General features: G+C 46.5%; 1 protein-coding gene across 1 annotated transcript in view; it reads left to right on the top strand.

Moving 5' to 3' along the window:
- Positions 1 to 18,955, top strand: part of SIK2 (salt inducible kinase 2) — a 118,114-nt gene that overhangs the window by 80,036 nt on the left and 19,123 nt on the right. The window contains exons 5-8 of the mRNA XM_069741863.1: positions 8,712 to 8,836; positions 8,933 to 9,056; positions 16,219 to 16,439; positions 16,715 to 16,867. Coding sequence (XP_069597964.1) covers positions 8,712 to 8,836; positions 8,933 to 9,056; positions 16,219 to 16,439; positions 16,715 to 16,867 — 623 coding nt within the window. The remainder of the gene's footprint in view (positions 1 to 8,711; positions 8,837 to 8,932; positions 9,057 to 16,218; positions 16,440 to 16,714; positions 16,868 to 18,955) is intronic.

Raw genomic sequence — 18,955 nt, 5'->3', positions numbered from 1 at the left:
TTAGATGTTTGCATCATTATTTCCAGCAGGCATAAATTTGGAACGGAGGGGCACAGAAGGAAATGAACAACTGTTCCGGAATCTGTGGAGCAGTGGCAGTTGGAGGCGACACTCAATTTAAATAATGATAAAAAAAAATAAAAAAAATCCAATGACGAGTTCTCTTTTAAGCTGCTCTTATTGGTTGATATGAGGAACAAAGGTTTGTTTCACACGTCACTAAAACACTGACCGCCCTCAGTTCAGAAAAGCTTGGATAAACTTATGAGGCCTTACCAAGAGAGAAGGCCTTGGCTCCGGTCAGGAGACCCAGAAGTCTTGCCTGGTATTCTGATCCCAGCATGGGCTGTCCCCATCTTTTTACCGTTCTCTCCTGGTTCTCCTCCTATCTCTCTGACCGATCTTTCACTGTATGTTTTGCTGGTTCCTCCTCCTCTCACCTTCCCCTTACTGTTGGGGTTCCTCAAGGATCAGTCCTAGGCCCCCTACTCTTCTCGTTGTATACTGCCCCTATTGGACAAACAATCACTAGATTTGGTTTCCAGTACCATCTCTATGCTGACGACACCCAATTATACACTTCTGCTCCCGATATCACACCGACCTTTTTAGAAAACACCAGTGATTGTCTTACCGCTGTCTCTAACATCATGTCCTCCCTCTATCTGAAACTAAACCTGTCAAAAACTGAACTCCTCGTGTTCTCTCCCTCTACTAACCTACCTTTGCCTGACATTGCCATCTCCGTGTGCGGTTCCACCATTACTCCAAAGCAACATGCCCGCTGCCTTGGGGTCATCCTTGATTCTGACCTTTCATTCACCCCCCACATCCGATCACTGGCTCGCTCTTCTTATCTGCATCTCAAAAACATTTCTAGAATTCGCCCTTTTCTTACTTTCGACTCTGCAAAAACTCTGACTGTTTCACTTATTCATTCTCGTCTGGACTATTGTAACTCTCTACTAATCGGTCTCCCTCTTGCAAAACTCTCCCCGCTCCAATCTGTCCTGAATGCTGCAGCCAGGATCATATTCCTCACCAACCGTTACACCGATGCCTCTACCTTGTGCCAGTCATTACACTGGCTACCCATCCACTCCAGAATCCAGTACAAAACTACTACCCTCATCCACAAAGCACTCCATGGCTCAGCACCACCCTACATCTCCTCCCTGGTATCAGTCTACCAACCCTACCCGTGCCCTCCGCTCCGCTAATGACCTCAGGTTAGCATCCTCAATAATCAGAACCTCCCACTCCCGTCTCCAAGACTTTACACGTGCTGCGCCGATTCTTTGGAATGCACTACCTAGGTTAATACGATTTAATCCCCAATCCCCACAGTTTTAAGCGTGCCCTAAAAACTCATTTGTTCAGACTGGCCTACCGCCTCAATGCATTAACCTAACGATCCCTGTGTGGCCTATTTATAATAAAAAAAAAAAAAAAAGGTTCCTCGCATCATGTTCTCATACACTTTATGCAGTATTAGCCCTCTGTGTCTGTACTGCTACATACTTAGGCAGATAACTGGTTCATGCAGCTTTACATGAACACCTGAGCCTTACACTATGGCCGGTCCGAATAACTAAAGCAATTGTTACCATCCACCTTTCGTGTCTCCCCTTTTCCCCATAGTTTGTAAGCTTGCGAGCAGGGCCCTCACTCCTCCTGGTATCTGTTTTGAACTGTATTTCTGTTATGCTGTAATGTCTATTGTCTGTACAAGTCCCCTCTATAATTTGTAAAGCGCTGCGGAATATGTTGGCGCTATATAAATAAAAATTATTATTATTATATTATTATTATTTTTAAATTTTGATAAATCTGGTCCGATGCGCCTCGTTGATCAAAACTGTCTAATATGGAAGCCGACAGTAAGTGCCCGATTATTTCGCAGTTATTGGACCTCCAACTATCTAAAAGTTACCACCTGTTGTTCGGTGGTCTGGCAAGCGCACTGCCAATTTTAATTCTAATAGATAAAAGTGCCCCATTGTGGCAGTCTGGAATCCAGACAAAAAACTATATATCAAATATTGCACATTGGTTCTTGGCTCCTTTAGATACTAGTTAGTCTTTTGGACCCACCCCAGAACCATTGAAACTGAAGAATAGATGAAAGCACAAAAAAAAAAAGAAGACCCTCCGTGCTCAGTTTAATGTTTTCTCTAACATGCGAAACGCGTTGTTCTCCATGTGACCAGATGTCTTGCCTAAGGTGAGGGCTTTCTGAATGATAATGAGTCACCACCACTCGATTCAGAGACATGTCAGCAAACTAATTTGACCCGTAAAGTGCAAGCCAGAGAACTTGCCAGGATTAATTTGGCTGCTGAATGTGACGCAGTTTCATCATTTTCTTGGACTCGGTCGTACATCTGGCTGACATGTCCTAAAAACACGCGGGTGCCAAGAAAATCAGAACGGTATGCACAAACCCTACATAAAATCTGACCCAGAAGGCATATAAGGTTAAGATATGCGCGAGTGACTGACTGATTCAGACCGCGTGATTCATTACCAGCGGTCTCCGTACATTTCTTTATTTTTACATTTGTTATCAATTTATTTTAACATAAAGCTTTATTGTAGGACTCGGATTATACAAGAGCTATTCATGGCTCCAACAATCAGATTAGGCTCATTGATGGCTGCAGAGACGTCGTCGTGTGGCTGCAGAGATGTCGTCGTGTGGCTGCAGGGACGTCGTCGTGTGGCTGCAGGGACGTTGTCTTTGCCATCAGTTCCATCCTGAGAACTTTTTTCATGGCTGAAGTTCAGCTTATGGTCAAACACCATTAGTTTGTCATAAGCGCTTCTTGGGTATTGAAAGTGTTTTTTTTTATTTTTTATACTTATTTATTTTTAGGTAGTTTCTATGACATTCCTAAAATGTAATGGCTGCCTTTAATGCATTAAAAAAATTCTTGAATATACCATACTTATTATTCATGTGCCCTTTACGTGATGCCCCAGCTGTGAGATTTCATGACTCGGTGACATCCCTATGCACACAGTGAGCATGAACAGAGCAAGCAGCAGACATGAGGCACACAGCATGGAGCTGGCAGCAGAGAGAACTCACAACATGGCCCAGAGAATGCCATCTCCAATGATCGGTGAAGGAACCAATCCTACTGTGTTTCTGGTGTCCGTGGCAGGCAGCATCGTCTTCGTGGTCATTCTCATCGCTGTCTTTGTCATCAGTAGAAGATTGCCCTATTAGGTATGTAAACCACTCTCGGATCCTTCAGACGGAACCTGAAAACACATCTCTTCAGGAAATCCTAAAGCCTGCAATAACCGAGCTGCCGCCTCACCAGCCACCCGAGCTGCCGCCTCACCAGCCACCCGAGCTGCCGCCTCACCAGCCACCCGAGCTGCCGCCTCACCAGCCACCCGAGCTGCCGCCTCACCAGCCACCCGAGCTGCCGCCTCACCAGCCACCGCCAGAGCTGCCGCCTCACCAGCCACCCGAGCTGCCGCCTCACCAGCCACCGCCAGAGCTGCCGCCTCACCAGCCACCCGAGCTGCCGCCTCACCAGCCACCCGAGCTGCCGCCTCACCAGCCACCCGAGCTGCCGCCTCACCAGCCACCCGAGCTGCCGCCTCACCAGCCACCCGAGCTGCCGCCTCACCAGCCACCCGAGCTGCCGCCTCACCAGCCACCCGAGCTGCCGCCTCACCAGCCACCGCCAGAGCTGCCGCCTCACCAGCCACCCGAGCTGCCGCCTCACCAGCCACCCGAGCTGCCGCCTCACCAGCCACCCGAGCTGCCGCCTCACCAGCCACCCGAGCTGCCGCCTCACCAGCCACCCGAGCTGCCGCCTCACCAGCCACCGCCAGAGCTGTCGCCTCACCAGCCACCCGAGCTGCCGCCTCACCAGCCACCCGAGCTGCCGCCTCACCAGCCACCCGAGCTGCCGCCTCACCAGCCACCCGAGCTGCCGCCTCACCAGCCACCCGAGCTGCCGCCTCACCAGCCACCCGAGCTGCCGCCTCACCAGCCACCGCCAGAGCTGTCGCCCCACCACCACCAGAGCTGCCCCTCCCCCGACCTTCTGTCTCTTCCCCATTATCCCCTAGAATGTAAGTCCGCAAGGACAGGGTCCTCTCCCCTCTGTACCAGTCTGTCACTGTAAATTTGTTTACTGTAAATGATATCTATAATCCTGTACGTAACCCCTTTCTCATGTACAGCACCATGGAAATAATGGTGTTTTATAAATAAATAATAATAATCCTGTACATTGCTCTTGGACTTTCCTTCCCATCTGGAAAATGCACAGGACGTCCCATCGAAATGCTGATGGGCATAATGAGATGCTCTGCTTGCTCGACTTCCTCTGCGCATGCACCCGACCAAAAAAATACAAAATTTGCTTCCATTTCACATGCGCACCAGGTGACTCTATATTTAAGTGGATCGGGAGCTACCTTAGCTGTAAGCTATGGAACAAAAATTGCATTTAGAGATGAAAAATGCATAAAAACACCTAAATTATGCTCCTCTCCCCCCCCCCCCCCCCCCAATTTTTTTTAATTTCAATATAGTTAACCACACAGAACTTTCTAAGCAATTTTTTTTTTTTTTACTGTCAATAGAAGTTGTAAGTTTTTGTGCAAAAAGGCACGCGACAGAATTCGGCGTTGGTAAATAAGTTCCCACGTTTTTAGCAGTGTCTCAGTGATGTTTTCTGTTCAGCGCTCGTCTATAGATTCGAGCTGCTTCTGCCTTTTTCTGCCCGTGTTCCTGAGCTGACCTCCACGTCTGATGTAATGACTTGGAGCAGTGACAGCTCCGTGCATGTGAGACTGCTGCTGACCGCATGTCCTATGGCTAATCTTGTGACTGCCGGCAGCTCCGCAGCCAAATGTAAACAGCCGATGCCAGCCGAGAAGATGGCCAGCATGGCGCTCATCAGCATAAAATCCAACATTCGCACCTCAGATTAGGGCCGCACTGCACTGAAATAATATGCAGAGAATTACTCGTGTCCTAATGTCTTTACGCCTGAAAAGCAGCGTCTGGATTTATCGACTACGTGATGTCTCCAGAATAAAGTTCGGCTTTGGTAATAAATCTTCCGATCCACGTGGGAGCCTTTTAAAGCAACCTGTCAGAATTATTTTTTTACTACGGAAATTGGTGTGATTTCACCAGACATCATACAATATGAAATAGATCTGAGTCTTGATGAGGCTGGTATATTGTACTTGGGCAGGGAAACTGTCGTAAGGCTACGTTCACATTGGCGTTCCGCCAATGTGCGTCGCTGTTGCGCCGGCGACGCGCCCCTATGTTTAACATAGGGGACGCGTGCGTTTTTAGGGTGGCGTTTTTCGACACTTGCGTCGTTTCCGACGCTAGCGTCGGACGCAAGAAAATGCAACAAGTTGCATTTTCTGTGCGTCCGATTTTGGTCAAAAAACGACGCACGCGTCGCAAAACGCGCGCGTTTTTGCGCGCGTTTGCGCGCGTTTTTTCGTGCGTTGCGTCGCCGACGCAGGGCGGCGCAACGCTAGTGTGAACGTAGCCTAAGCCATCCTCTAATATTAAGATGAGAATTTTAGGAGTCCAGGACTTTTTTTTTAATATATATATATACCGTATATATATATAAAAAAAATGCTGATATTTCTTTTAGCATTGTAAAGCCATTCTTCCATGATTTTTATCTTTTGTAGATTAAGCACACCAGCCTCATCAGGTCTAAATTCTATTTAATAATGGAATAATTGAAATCTGGATCTATATTTGTGCCACGTGAGTTTTTCTACAATCTTTTACGTATCCGCACGTCACTCGTGCATCAATGCCTTCATTCTGGGCTTCGGGTCATTCGGTAGAGCGATTATAATGACCCGCATTGTATGTATAGTAATAATAAAGCGTCTCCCGTGCGTCCCAGAATGTGCGGCCCCTCAGGTGCAGTGTTTACAGTGTGGGTCCGGGGGATGACGTTCCTGCAGAGGTTGAGGAACACTCTGTTCTCTGTGCAGCTTGTATTCCCAATCCCGGTAATTATAGATTCTTGTTATGTAACCTCAGTAATGGAGGGAGGTGGACTGGGTCAGTATTCTGCCCCTAGAAATGAGGCGTCTCGCTGTGCGGGGAGGGCGCAGCCGACGTTCCCATCCTGACGGCTGCACAGACACGTTTCTGTCCATCTGTCCGTCACAAAGCCTCTGCTGTTATTTAGCCTCAAGTTTGCGTGCGACAGCTCCACAGGAGTTTTTGGGTGGATTCTGACCACACGCTTCATCGGGGCGTCACTCCGCTGTTTGGAGGGACACATGGCGTTCACTTGTCTGTGCAGATACGGGTCAAGCACAGTAACGCAGCTGTTGTTTTAGTTGCCTCAGATCCCAGGGTAACTCCGGTCTCTGCCAAAACATCAGCGTTGGAGAGATTTAGAAGTAGCTGAACAGTAGGGGACAAATGATCGTTAAAGTCCTCCACCTTTTTTTTTTTTTTCTTTTTTTCGGAAGCTCTATAGATATTTCCACTGCCAATATAACCCCAGCGCACAATGCTGTTAGTGGTGCTGGGAATGAGGGGCGCAGCGTTCTCTCCTGTGACCTGTGCTGGCAGCCCCTCCACCCCAAATTGTGTTATTGGAGAGTAGACGTGTCTGACATGTTGGAGTTCACCAGTCCCAATCTTTTTGTTCTCCCATGAAATAGGTCAGTAGAGATTATCGAAAAGATACTCTGGACCCCTGTGGCACCGCTGCCTCGTCAGCTGTTGGTCGGGAGGGTGAGCTGTTGGTCGGGAGGGTGAGCTGTTGGTCGGGAGGGTGAGCTGTTGGTCGGGAGGGTGAGCTGTTGGTCGGGAGGGTGAGCTGTTGGTCGGGAGGGTGAGCTGTTGGTCGGGAGGGTGAGCTGTTGGTCGGGAGGGTGAGCTGTTGGTCGGGAGGGTGAGCTGTTGGTCGGGAGGGTGAGCTGTTGGTCGGGAGGGTGAGCTGTTGGTCGGGAGGGTGAGCTGTTGGTCGGGAGGGTGAGCTGTTGGTCGGGAGGGTGAGCTGTTGGTCGGGAGGGTGAGCTGTTGGTCGGGAGGGTGAGCTGTTGGTCGGGAGGGTGAGCTGTTGGTCGGGAGGGTGAGCTGTTGGTCGGGAGGGTGAGCTGTTGGTCGGGAGGGTGAGCTGTTGGTCGGGAGGGTGAGCTGTTGGTCGGGAGGGTGAGCTGTTGGTCGGGAGGGTGAGCTGTTGGTCGGGAGGGTGAGCTGTTGGTCGGGAGGGTGAGCTGTTGGTCGGGAGGGTGAGCTGTTGGTCGGGAGGGTGAGCTGTTGGTCGGGAGGGTGAGCTGTTGGTCGGGAGGGTGAGCTGTTGGTCGGGAGGGTGAGCTGTTGGTCGGGAGGGTGAGCTGTTGGTCGGGAGGGTGAGCTGTTGGTCGGGAGGGTGAGCTGTTGGTCGGGAGGGTGAGCTGTTGGTCGGGAGGGTGAGCTGTTGGTCGGGAGGGTGAGCTGTTGACCGAATGGCCGCCTTACAATGTATATGACTGTCTTAATTTAATATCATTTAGAAATTTCTCCTGGTTTCGGCTTTAGGAAAAAAGCATTAACATTGTGAAGTTACTAGTTTTCCCAGCGGCAGATGGCACAGCTGAGTTTACAGGTTTCTGATTAGTCAGTGATAAATATGAGAAGTGGTGCTGTGATTTCCTGCTTTGTAGGGGGGAGAGAGCTGCTGGGTTCTGGTTCCCCCCCCCCCCCCCCCTTCCTTCCTTTTTTGGGGTTATTCTTAGTCTTCCCGGCAGGTCGATGCAGTGACACAGTTGATATAGATTTTCAGAGACAAATTTGGCTTCAAAATCAATATTATCAGTCTATTGCATCACGATGATGTCACTGGTTCCTATGCGCGGCGTTTCAAAGCCTATATTGGAGCCCATATGAAATGGACCCTTGTTTTTCCCTATTGCAAGAACCAGCGATCGGTAAACGTTCCATACGTGGTTTTTTTTGGCCGGATAGAGTATAACAATGTGGCTCGTGCCCTGAGGTCGGTTGTCCAGACATTACGTCTGTTGTAGTTGACGACCAATATGATTACACCATGTCGTTTCGTTACGAGACCCCCTCTGTGTACATTCCATGACCTTTGGAATATCTAAAGGGTTTTCTGGTACAAGTGGGGGGGGGGGGAATCTATAACTTCCTAATGTTCTCACAGTCCTGTTCTCAGCTGAGACATGGATATAAATGTGTCCGGGCAAAACAAATACAAAATCATCACGAGCAAAACGTTCTAATAGCCTGCTACCTGTAGAAAAGCATCTCCCACAAGTTTTTGTTGCACGTACCAGTCTAATATCCAGGAACTGGCATGATTGTCATGCTTTGCAACTTGTCATCAACTCTGTTCCTCTTCGCCGGTGTTCTGCCAGCACTGTAGGTGCTAGAACAGCCTTTGCTCAACTTTCCAGCTTGCGTTTTTTTTGCGTGGTAAGATGACATAATTTATAAATAAAGTAATTTTTCAGATTGTGGATCTGTAACATTAACTAAAAACTGAGACAAAGTTGTCTGAAATTACAGGGACCATTTTAAGCTTACAGAGCATTGCCAAAACCACTAATGGCCGCAACATCCCTATCTCTGTCCATCATCCGCACTGCAACAAAGTCCTGTAATGCAGATCTGCATCTCATCGTATGTGTTAGAGTAATCCTGTTTTACATTTATCATGTTTTTTTTTTAATAGACTTTGGTTTTGGCAACTTCTACAAGACCGGAGAGCCCCTAGCCACGTGGTGTGGTAGCCCACCGTATGCTGCACCAGAAGTGTTTGAGGGGCAGCAGTACGAGGGACCTCAGCTGGATATATGGGTACTTCTATATGTGTGTGACTTTGGTAGATGGGTGGAAAATGTTAATTTCGCTCTGAACTAATTGATGTCCTCTCCGCTCACCGTTCTCCTGCAGAGTATGGGTGTCGTGTTGTATGTCCTGGTGTGCGGAGCTTTACCCTTCGACGGCCCTACGCTCCCGATCCTGAGACAGCGAGTGCTGGAGGGAAGATTCCGGATCCCATATTTCATGTCTGAAGGTACAACTCGCTTTTTCATGAATAATGTAACGAGGATGATTAACACGACAAATGCAGCCCTACTTGTTGTTGACGTGATCATGTAATGATCCCAACGAGTCCTAGGTGTCGGCACAGGAAGATCCCCATTGTTCCTGCGCCCATCACTCACACACTGGTGTTCTGGGGTCGTTGCTCATCAGACCCTGTCTTCTAAAGGGATTTTAAAATCTTCTATCAACGTTAGATTGGTGGGAGTCTGGCATGGCCAATTCGGCCACCTTTTCAATATTTGCATCATGTTGGCTACCTGCACACAGTCTGGTTAGTAGCGCGGTCACAGAGCGTTGACCGCCATAATGGACGTAATGCAGGTAGACGCCTTCAATCAGCTGATCGCCGCAGGTTCCAAGAATATGACCCCCACCAATCTAATATTGATAATTTCTAAACCCAGATGAACGTTTAAGGGGGGCTTTATTGAGAATGGGAGTTATCCCCTTGTTATAGGATGAGGGATAACCACTGATTGTAAGAGGTTTGACCGCTGGGAACTCCATCAATCCAGAAGACTGGTATTACGGAAGTCAAGCATGCGCACTTCCGCTCCTTTCATTCTTTATGGGACTGCTGGAGATAGCGGAGTGCTGTGCTCCGCGATATCTGGTAGCTCGATAGACCATGAACAGAGCACTCGACTAAGCTCTGTAGACCTCCATTCTCCCGATCGGTGGGAGTCCTTGAACTTTCAGTCCTGGCCAAATCCCTTAAAATTGGTTCCGGGATGGCTGTATTCAAGCAGTAGCAAGGCTTAATGGCAAGTTGCACTGCAGCCTCTTGGAAGGTGGTTACTCTATCCAAGTACTGCACTCCTTATGGTGTTCGACAACAGCCACCAACCCCTAAACGCTCCAAAAAAGGTCTCCACATCTCCTTAATTCCACCATGCTAACTGCCTTCCAAGACCTCGCCCTACCGGAAATCAATAGGCGGTCTCCACTGTAATTGTCCTGTAATCCAGGCCCTTCATACTGATGCCTCACGCACATAGCACGCTTGTCCTGCACCCAGTGCACCCTTTGCTGTACACTGTGACATTACGGCCTTTGTTACATCTGCAGATAATTAGCGACATTTGCTCAGTGCATGTAATTAATAAAGCAAAGGCAATAATGACCTACAAAGAGGCGTTCCTAAGCCATCTGCCATGGATGCACAAAGTCCCGTTTTTGTTTGTTTGTTTTTTCCTTTAGCTTTTTTTCCTTCGATGCTTTTTTTATTGGTGTATACAGAGGTCCTCAGAGACGGGTCTCTCAGAAATAAAACCACACCTTGCTGGGAAGATGCTTCTAAGTAGCCTCCGCTGTCCTCAGCAACCTGTAATGTGGGGAAAACGTGATGTCTCGGCCTAAAGCCTTGAATCAGCAGCGCTCGCCTGGCCCAATATAATTACCCGCCAGACGAGATCTGCACGCGCTTCATAATGAGCAGGCGGCTGCCAGGAACGAAGACTCGGGATAAGGAAAAACCCAGGCGTTGGAGAGTGCACAGGGCGGAAGAGCTGGAGATGACTTCTTCTTAACAACTGCAAATTACCTTGATTCATTTCTTGGGTGTCAGGATCTCGCACTCGCACAAATTGCTGGATTTGTGGAGGTTCGTTTCGCAGTCAGTTGGACTCTGGGTCTTGTCCGTTTGCAGCCAGACTCTAAACTAATGACTTGTGCTATCAACTTTAAGGCGCATTCAGACGTCCCTGCAAATAGGTCCGAGGTTGTACACAATGCACGGACTGGCCGCTGGTCTCCTGCCCCAGCATGGAAGCTTCATGTATGTTTATGACGCTGTAACACTCAGGTTGGGAAGCTCGTGGCCAGTCCGTGCTTTGTGGTCTGATCTCGGAATAATTTTCTGGTACGTCTGAATGCGCCCTTATGCAGATATGTGGTGGATACATACATGGTCTGGAGAGATTTGCAGGTAGAGTGAAGGTGATTCTACACCGGATGGAAATCATGCCACGTCTACCATGTGGGTGACATTTAAAAAAAATGCCTGTCCACATGCTGCAGAAATGTTCTGCACCTCAGTTGACCCGTTGGTGATTTTCAACTCTTTTTAAAGCAACAGCGGTAAAATCTGCAGTTTAAATCTGCAGAACTATTTGTATAATTATGATTTTGATGTGGATCCGATGCGTTTTTAGGGCACATGTAAAATTAAGGATTTACCTGACTGTCTAGGGTAGCGCATTCTAAAGAACTAGTGCAGCACAAGAAAAGCCTTTAAAAAGAGAAAGGGGGCATTATTTACAGCTTTGTCCTTGCATGGCTGTAGCCCACATACCTACTGTTTTTTTTCTTTTGCAAAATGATGTGCCTAGTACTTTAAAAAAAGAACATTGAAGTAAAGCCATGAAAGCACAAATAGTTTAGTAATTGTGGACTGATGTTTCTATGACCAGGTCCACTTACTGCCATCTTCCGGATCTCGTGTTATTTTTTTAGGAAATAATCTACTGCTCCTTAAACGTTAATAACCAGTAGCCGACTTCTACTGCTGTCAGCCATCCACCATAGACTGCACTAATGTAAAGGTGAAAGCCCTGGTTACAGCCGCTTACAATCTGCGGAAATGAGGGTGTCACAAAAGGCAAAAAAGTGCTAGATTTGTACAGTAAATGCTACAGCCAACAGCCAGTATTTTTTATAGGACACTCTTGAAACTGTAGATATTTGAGGTTGCCTGATTGTCCGGTATAGTGCAATCCAGAGAGGTTGTGCAGCATGAGAGAACACTTGGAGTTTGAAGGGGAGGTTCTGATTTTGGAGGATGTTAAGGCCAGTTTATAGGAACTGATAATTGGGAACAGTGAACATAAGAAAAAAAGGATGTACTGCCTAAGCTTCCTCATTACTCTATTATCGGCCCATCCAAACACGACATAAATGCCTGAAAAATGAACAAACTGCTCATTCGTCTGGAGCGATGACATTTAAGCAAATATAAAGATTTTAATTTTCTGCAGCACATCATCCCATGTAAACATGATGTACACAGCATTAACCATTTTGGGCACATAGAAGTTTGGTCGGCTGGTCTAAACAGGCCAGTAAACTGCCACCAATCTGCTTGCATGTCCTTTATCGGCAGTCCTTTATCGGCAGTCCTTTATCGGCAGTCCTTTATCGGCAGTCCTTTATCGGCAGTCCTTTATCGGCAGTCCTTTATCGGCAGTCCTTTATCGGCAGTCCTTTATCGGCAGTCCTTTATCGGCAGTCCTTTATCGGCAGTCCTTTATCGGCAGTCCTTTATCGGCAGTCCTTTATCGGCAGTCCTTTATCGGCAGTCCTTTATCGGCAGTCCTTCATCGACCACGATCGGCACACGTGAACATGCCCTTAGTCTTTGATCATTAGAACAGAGCGCTAAGGTAGATGCCGATAAGAGAAGTGCAGCACTGTGGAGAGCTTTGTGATTAAGAGTAATGCACTGACACTGGATTTTATAGTGGATGGACAACCAGTGCTAAGGCTGGCACAGCGTGAAGGCATCAGTGTAGCGTTTAGTTGTTGCATTCAGCACAAGATAGTATATCAGAGAAATCTGCTGCTTTGCCCACATATGAGCCACTTCTCCTCCCTCCCTTACATCCTGAACTCATTCACTCTGAATGAAATAGAGCTAAAATCTGAGTTGCACGAGACAAGATGAAATACCAGCAAACTGAGGGATTATATTGCTGCTATTAAGGTCTACGGAGGAGAACACGAGAAGCGAAGAGCCGAGCGAGAGGCAGAGACATACACAGACTGTGCTGTTGCTTTCTAGTACTTGTTTTCTCTCACTCTAGAGCTGGATGCTCAGTACTGCTGTATATTGTCCTCCATGCTTCTGAATATGCAATACATAGAGACAGGAGAGCAGAAATCCCTCCATGTCTGTGTGTGCTGTGTAAGGGGGACACCCTCTAGCTCAGAGACAACTGAAACTTATAGATAAATCCCCCAGAAGGGAAAACTGGCGAGCAATTCAGCATAGACTTTATTTAATAGCCAGTAACGTTTTCTCCTGTAGACACACAGCTTATTCTGAACAGTCTCGTAAAATGGCGGGTGTGCTTTAATATGATTACAACGTCTCCATTTCGGGCTCGCAGGCGATCATGGGGCTGACCTTTCAGTTACTTTCCCCACAATGCTTTGCTCTTGCGATCTTGGTAAATAGACGATCACCAGGGATTTCCCTTCACATAATCCATCTCTCAGGCAGCCTGTTCCCGAGCGGACGAACCTTTCAGGAGGCTCCGCCGTCCGGGCTCATCTGCTCCAAGTTGCTGTAAATGAAATGTATCTTGACAATTAAAAACACTGCCGGATCGATGCGGTCGCGCATTCATGTGTTTCCATCCATTTACAAAACCTCTTTACTTCGGTGTTTTGTTTCTGAATGTCGTTTAATTAACTTTTATGTTTGCAATCAAAATATCCCTCGTGGGATTGTGCATATTAAAGGGAATGGCGATGATCTGACGTCAGAGCTCGGCTTTCCAATGCCCTCGTCTGGTGAGCCGGTCCTTCAGGTTTATCTGTAGGTTCTGACCAATGTCGTCTTCTTGAGGGAGAAGTCTTTGTAGCTGTTGTGCTATTTTTATTTTATTTTTTTTCCTGAATTTCCAGAGATGAAAACCAGTAACAGCTGCCATGAGAGCATCCACAGGGTTTGGTGCCCAATTAGCTGTAGCTCCCGAGTGTCCAAGTTACGTTGTTGCCATACCTCTTCTCTTTACTACTCACCCTATGTAGATGACCCCAGCCGTCCAAATCTGCCGATTTCCACCAGACTATCTCAGATGATGTTGGGGAAGAGAAGGATTGGGCATGTTTTGTTTTCACTCAAGACCTTTAAAATCCAGTTATCTTCTATCCGCAGGATTGTGGATTACTTGCTGATCAATGGTGGTCCAAATGCTGATCATCATAAAGGGGAACTTTTATTCCAATTACAAAATGGAGCAGCAGGTCAGACATCCAACCACCTCTCCTTTCAAACTCTAAGGAGCTGACGGAAAAGGCTCCACAACCCCATAGAGAATGAAATGGTGGTCGAATAACCACATTGCCGCTCCATCCTAATGGGGATAAATGTGCCAATTTGGTGGTGGTTCAAGCATTTGGACCTCCACTGATCACCTATCCCGTGGATACATGATGACGTGTTTCACCGGACATGCCTAATGCTCAATAATTTTCTCAGGAGAGATTAGACGAGAGTCCGTCAGGTTGTCAGTGTTTTTTATGACAAATTTGGCCCTGCCGCATACACGATTCTTGCCTCTACAAGCCTCCATGAAACGAAACCAAATACAAGGGAGTGTGTATATATTAGAAGAAGCTCATTCAGAAAGGACGACATCCAGGATCAGAAGTACATGGCTGCTTTCTTCCAAAAAACAGCACCTACCTCAACAGCTGAGCTCTTGTAGACACAAGTGGTGCCCTTCCTGGAAATAAGCCACCACATTTTTGGAATCCTGGACAACTCATCCAAATTATTAAAAATGTTCTGTGAGATCCTAATTTTGGTTTTGTAGAAGTCGTAAAAATGTAGAGAAGCGGAACAAAGTATTGTCCACGGTCTATCCTAGAACCTTAAGGAAACCTTCTTACTTGTTTTGGTTCTCAAAAGAACGGGTGAAATGAAGTCAGCGCTGCCGTATTTCTACGTCAGACTTGTGTGATTTGGTGGCTTTAAATATTTTCTTTCCAAAATTTTGGGAAAGTTTCCACTTTGTTTGGCTTTGACTTTATTTTCACGCACGTCTGGCATCTTCCCACAGTATCGCTCGTCCTAGTGACAGACAGACGCTTCTAGGTCATTCTTCGCCCCATCTAGTTTTCCCTCCTTCCTGTCCGAATGTTTACAAGTAAAGAATGACAGGATTAATAATGGAAACAAAGCCATAATCTTTCTCCAGATTCTTTGTGGTGGAAACACAGACCTCGGGCTAAGGCTGTGACGTATGGAGATTCATTAAACTGTGATCCCTCGAGGCACACTATCTGCGATTTAACTTCTTTCTTTCTTTTTTTCCCCCGCATGTAGTAACATGTAGCTTGTTGTCTGTTATTTGCTCCGAGGCCAAGAACTGCATGTAATTGTCAGCGAGAAGAAAAGATTTACATATCGCAGTTTATAAACTGTTACTACTCGGTAAAGTAGATCCAAAATAGGCGAAAAATCATGAAGCAAACAGAATGATTTATCAAAGCTTTACCACGATTTTCTGGTGTAAAAAAAAAACAAAAAAAAACCACATTTTTGCCAAAGCCAAAAATTGGGAAACTTTAGCTCTTTTCATTAGTGACTAGATAAGGGTACGTTCACATTTGCGTTGTTGTGTGTTGCATCGGCGACGCAACGCACAACACATGCAAAAACGCATGGTTTTGTGACGCATGCGTCCATTTTTGGCTTGCTTTTGGATGCAAAAAAATGCAACTTGCTGCATCCTCTGCGCCCTGACGCTTGCGCCAAAAATGACGCATGTGTCACAAAATGCAAGACAACGCTTGTCCATGCGCCCCCATGTTAAATATAGGGGTGCATGACTCATGCGTCGCCGCGGCTGCGCCCGCCGCAATGCTAATGTGAACGTACCCTAAGTGAGACTGTTGGACTCACCGCATGGCAGACACCATAAATTGGCATAACCTATGGCGCAGTTCTAGATTTCTTCTATACAAAAAAAAAACTGCTTCTTACTCCAGCGCAATTTAGCGTAAGAACAAAGTATGAAACCCTAAAATCTCGCAGAATCTGAAAAGTCTTAATAGGTTTGAGCTAGTAATAAGAAGCTCCGGAGCCCCAAAGCTAAAAATGTAACAGGGGCCCCACGAACCATGTGCCGTTTTTGTACTGTTGTCTTCACCAGGGTGCCAAAATTATCGCTCCATCTCCACCCTTTTCAGTTCTTCCCATGTTTTTGCTTTTGTGTTTTTTGTTTTTTTGTTTTTGTTTGGGTTTTTTTCGTCCCATTTTTTTGCTTTGCGTTTTTTTTTCCATTTTTTTTTTTTTAAAGGTAGCTTTCCATCCGTACTTAAGCAATTTTTTGTTAAATATTTTTGATGAATATAAGTTTTGCTTTATGGTTTTTCTTGCTTTTTATTGTTTGGTTTTCTAGAATGTGAGCACTTAATTAGAAGGATGTTGGTGCTGGAGCCCTCGAAACGTCTTTCAATTGCTCAAATCAAAGAGCACAAATGGATGATGACGGAGGTTCCCGTGAACCGGCCCGTCCTGTACGCACAGAATCAAGACAAGGAAGCTTCTATCGGGGAACACAACGAGCAAGTCCTGAGGCTCATGCACAGCTTGGGGATAGACCAGCAAAAGACCATAGAGGTAAGAGACAGGGCCAGCGCAGAACGGTCGCTCTTACTTCATCACAGCCCATCGATCAAACGACTTGGGGGCATTGTCCCCTATTTAGGTCTGTCGTAACGTGCCCATACACCTTCATTGGGTCTCTGCTCATTTTGCCAATAATTATGTTTCCTGATATCCAGTGTAACGAGATGCAGAAATGGTGTAGACGAGATAAAATGCTCGTTAGCGCGGTTTGCAGCTTGAACTGCACATTAATTTTGAGCCCATAACATGGTTGTGTTTTCTTGCAGTCGTTACAGGACCGTAGCTACAATCACTTCGCTGCCATATATTACCTCCTGGTGGAAAGACTAAAGTCTCACAGAAGCAGCTTCCCTGTGGAGGCCAGGATCGACGCGCGACAACGGCGGCCGAGCACGGTGGCGGAGCAAACAGTTTCCAAGGTAACGATGTTTCCTTTCTTAAGGGGATTGTCTGGTCTATTGTATGAAAAAGGAACCAACTGTAAGGACTGAAAACTTGTGAAAGTGTAAGAACAATTGCAGTAATTCTAGCAATTATTCTTCACGCTGATCGCTCGGCTCAGGATGACCAGAGAGATTTCTTTGCTGCCAATTCAGTCTTTGCTTTTCAAATCTGCAGCATAAATTGACGTGCGCAGAACTAACCGCTCTCACCACAGGTCGCGTTCCTCGGGGGCGGCTCGTACCACATCCACTTTGCTGCTGGAGCGAGCGGAAGTGAAACCGTCGGACTCTCGCGCACTGCAGACTCCTCACTGACTGCAGGCTACAAAGATGTCCGTGCTGCCGAGACTGGAATCCGGACACATGACAGACCTGACACGTTTCCATTCATTTTATTGTCATACATGTTATATACACATTATACAAAACTGCCCTGCACCAAACGGCAGCTCAATTTGAGGAGTCTCGTGTGAACAGGGGAAAATATTCCACATCTAAAACATCAATGTACCACAGTACCTCCAAATCTACAACGTCACGTAAACCAGTGCCTCCTTATCTACTACCTCACATACTACAGTACCTCCTAATCAACAATGTCACGTAAAGCAGTACCTCGTTATCTACTACCTCACATACCCACAGTGCCTCCTAATCAACAATGTCACGTAAAGCAGTACCTCGTTATCTACTACCTCACATACCCACAGTGCCTCCTAAACTACAAAGTCAAGTAAAGCAGTACCTCGTTATCTCCACCCTCACATACTACAGTACCTCCTAATCTACAGTCACGTAAAGCAGTACCTCCTTATCTACTACCTCACGTACACAGTACCTCCTAATCAACAATGTCACGTAAAGCAGTGCCTCCTAATCTACGTCACGTAAAGCAGTACCTCCTAATCAACGTCACGTAAAGCAGTACCTCCTTATTTACAACATCACGTAAAGCAGTGCCTCCTAATCTACGTCACGTAAAGCAGTGCCTCCTTATCTACTACCTCACATACCACAGTACCTCCTAATCTATGTCGCGTAAAGCAGTGCCTCCTTATTTACTACCTCACATACCAGAGTACCTCCTAATCTACAATGTCACGTAAAGCAGTACCTCCTTATCTACTACCTCACATACCACAGTACCTCCTAATCTGTCGCGTAAAGCAGTGCCTCCTTATTTACTACCTCACATACCAGAGTACCTCCTAATCTATGTCACGTAAAGCAGTGCCTCCTTATCTACTACCTCACATACCACAGTACCTCCTAATCTGTCACATAAAGCAGTGCCTCCTTATTTACTACCTCACATACCACAGTACCTCCTAATCTACAACGTCACGTAAAGCAGTGCCTCCTAATCTACAACACCACAGACAGTGCCTCCTAATCTACAACGTCACGTAAAGCTGTACCTCCTAATCTACAACACCACAGACAGTGCCTCCTAATCTACAACGTCACGTAAAGCTGTACCTCCTAATCTACAACACCACAGACAGTGCCTCCTAATCTACGACAATGTCTCCTAATCTACAGTATCATGCAACAGTGTCTCCTAATCTACGACATCCCATAGGACAGTGCCTCTAGATTGATGCCATAAAAGTACAGTAAATAACAGCTGAATCTTAATGTCCTGCTTACTTGAAATGGAAAGATCTCGGATACCTGTTTTGGTTATGTAATGTGTGCCTGTTAGGTAATGCTGCAGGAACAATCATGTACTATGTTATTAATGGGTGGGGCGTGATGGAAACTATTATAATTATAACTAGGACTGACAGATTTATCATATTATTGACATCGCCCCGTACGGACTGACAATGGCACTGATGTGTCACACCACTTGGAAGAATGTGCTCTTCCTATACATGCTTGTGTATCAATGCAGCACTTGTATTCACCGGGGAGGATGACCTAATATTTGTGCCGTCATACCGGCATAATGATTTCTGCAATGTGGAAGTATCTGGGATACATTTGGTCTTGCAAACAATGGACAGTATGACATTGCAATGATCGCAGTCCACCTTGGCATCCTCTGTAGAGCTGCAGATT

This window comes from Ranitomeya imitator, chromosome 10, assembly GCF_032444005.1.
Source record: "Ranitomeya imitator isolate aRanImi1 chromosome 10, aRanImi1.pri, whole genome shotgun sequence".
NCBI lineage: Eukaryota > Metazoa > Chordata > Amphibia > Anura > Dendrobatidae > Ranitomeya > Ranitomeya imitator.
This window is presented reverse-complemented; position numbering and strand designations above follow the sequence as displayed.